A 2735-nucleotide genomic window follows, 5' to 3' on the forward strand; every position below is an offset into this window, starting at 1 on the left:
TAAAAATTATTGAATAATAAAAAATATATAAAATTGAAAAGAATATTTATTTTTATAAAAATCAGTAATGATAATTAATATTTTTATTTCTTAATAGTGAATATATTTTTCAATCAGAAAAAAAAAAATTTTATAAAAAAATATTATTTTTTACATTACATGATAAAATATAGAGAACAATTTTTATGTTAAAGTCTCTTTTTATTCACATAATAAAATGTACATTCCATATGTTCCTTATAGAATTAACACAAAATGACTTGCATGACATATTTAGAATGAATAATATTGATATATACAATGCTCATAAATAAAACAATAATCAAATATATAAGACGTAGTTAATTCTTGAAAAATACTGACTTCAAATATTTTATATATTCATTATAAAACCCAAATTTTCTTGTATTTATTGTTTTCATTTCTATTACTACTGATAATATTGAGAAATGAAAGTAAATAAAAATATGAAATGTAGTATAAGAATACGAATTGCTTAAATATATTATCATTCATGTTTTCGCATAACCTTAATATATGTATTTTCTTTAGAGTGTCTATATTTTTAATAAATTAGTTTTTACAACATATGTATATGGTTCACATATATTAATTGAGTACAAAAATGTAAATATAATTTTTTTAGAAGGTTATATATTATTGTAATATATATGTATACAATGTATTACATATTATTAGATCCATTACTATATTTAATAAGTAGTATTGATACGCATTTTACAAGAATGATAATAACGCACTTTAATAAGCTTATATCATTTATTACATAAGAGAAATAATTTAACAACAAAATTATGATTATATGTTCTAATATTTTCTATAACTTTGATTAAATAATATATATCATTATAAAAAATGCAAACGGAAAATAATAAATATTATTGTTGATATAGATATGTTAATAGCTTTTATTAATATTACATTTTTTTCTTGTTCCTATTGAATTAGTAAAATAATATAATTATAAATTTATCAACAAGTATTAAAATAAACCTTTTTTTTTTAATTTGTTCTGATACTAGCTAATAATATATTTTTTTTTTTTCTTATAATATCTAAAAAGTATATTATATGTTACAATGATTGCTATTTATTTTCTTATTTTTAAAATTTAATAATTAAGATGTTCATTCTGTTTTTATATCACATATATAATTAAATAAGATGAAAAACTTCTTATACTTAAGAATATTATTTTTAATTTTTAAAAATGCTATATATATTCCGATACATTCCATTATTCTATCGAGTCATTCTGTAAAGAAATATAAACATATGAGAAATGGAAAAAGACATTGTACATCTTTAATATTATAATATAAATTACTATATTCAAACATTTTTATTTAATATTTTCAAATAGAATTAATAAAAAGAATTTAAGTAATTTATAATTATTATTATATTATAATTTTTTGTTTATTCCTAGTATAAATTAGCAAAGGATTTTCCTACTTTGGGTTCTATTATGAAAAATACAACACTCAGTAGTGGTAACAGCATAACGGGTAATTGTATCTCATTTAGAAGAGAAAAATTTCAAAATTTTTTTCCATCTGTTGAGAACATATGCAAAAAAGTGGAAGATTATACGGAAATTATAGAAAAACAACACTGGGACATGCTCAACAAATCAAAATCCAGTTGCATATATTTGTATTATTGGCTGTATTATTATAATAATAATAAAAATATGGGTCATATTAAAAGTCTTTTTCATGAATTGTTGAAAGCTATTGATACATCTCATAATAACATATGCTCAGAAATTGCTTACACTACTATTACAGATGATGAAATGCAAAAGCTCAAAGATCTGCATGACATGTACACTAAGCTTAATAATATAGAGAATAATACTACTTCATTTGATGATAAATGCAGTTGTGCTAATGAATGCGCTATATCATATATGAAATACAAGAATCCCTGTGAATCCAATAGTTTCTCTGATTTTTGTAACGAATTAAAGAATGTTAGGGAAAAATATAATGCACTAAGTACAATTAAATCTTGCAACCATTTAACATATAAAATATTACCTTTGTTCCAAAAAAATAATATAACATTTCCTGTTGTAATTACAATTATTTTGATATTATTAATATCAATAACTTTATTTATTCTGCTTAAAGTAATTATTATAATATGTATACATATTTGATGTAATAAATAAATTTGTTATATATTTATAAGCAAAATATTAATATAATATTTATTTAAAATATAAATTTTTTTATTAACTAGTTTACCCCATATAATTCATGCTTTCAAGGAGCATTAAGTAGAAAACGAAATAAGTGGAATAATATAGATGAAGATTATGTTATATTCCAATCGTACAAAAATGAGAGCAATGCTTCTATGAACAATAGACACCATATTTTATATCATACACTCTAATTCTATCCTTATATATATAAAATATTGCCATTATTTGATTTAACCAAAATAAACAGTATTAAACAATTAATATGCGAAAATTCTCTAATAATGTATTCATATAATCGTATAGCAGTAATTATAATATAAAGCATATACTAATTTTTCAATACAGAAATTAAAATTTTCAAAATAAAAATACTATTGATATCTAATGAATATCGATTTCTTCAATAAACTATAGATAAAAAAAAAATAAGTATATGTCATATATATCCCATTTTTATATAGAATAATTTTTATGTATAAGTAGTCTCTAAGTTATAAAACAT

The 2735-nt window shown here is 19.6% G+C and overlaps 1 protein-coding gene across 1 annotated transcript; it reads left to right on the top strand.

Moving 5' to 3' along the window:
• Positions 1-1303: 1303 nt before the first annotated feature.
• On the top strand, positions 1304-2424 carry PGO_002260 (variable surface protein; the record flags this gene model as incomplete). The annotated part of the gene is made up of 3 exons (XM_028691101.1): positions 1304-1318; positions 1451-2155; positions 2269-2424. 3 exons carry the CDS (start codon positions 1304-1306, stop codon positions 2422-2424), a joined length of 876 nt encoding a protein of 291 aa, XP_028546902.1.
• Positions 2425-2735: the final 311 nt, after the last annotated feature.

Source organism: Plasmodium gonderi (assembly GCF_002157705.1).
Source record: "Plasmodium gonderi DNA, contig: Pgo-contig_241, whole genome shotgun sequence".
NCBI lineage: Eukaryota > Apicomplexa > Aconoidasida > Haemosporida > Plasmodiidae > Plasmodium > Plasmodium gonderi.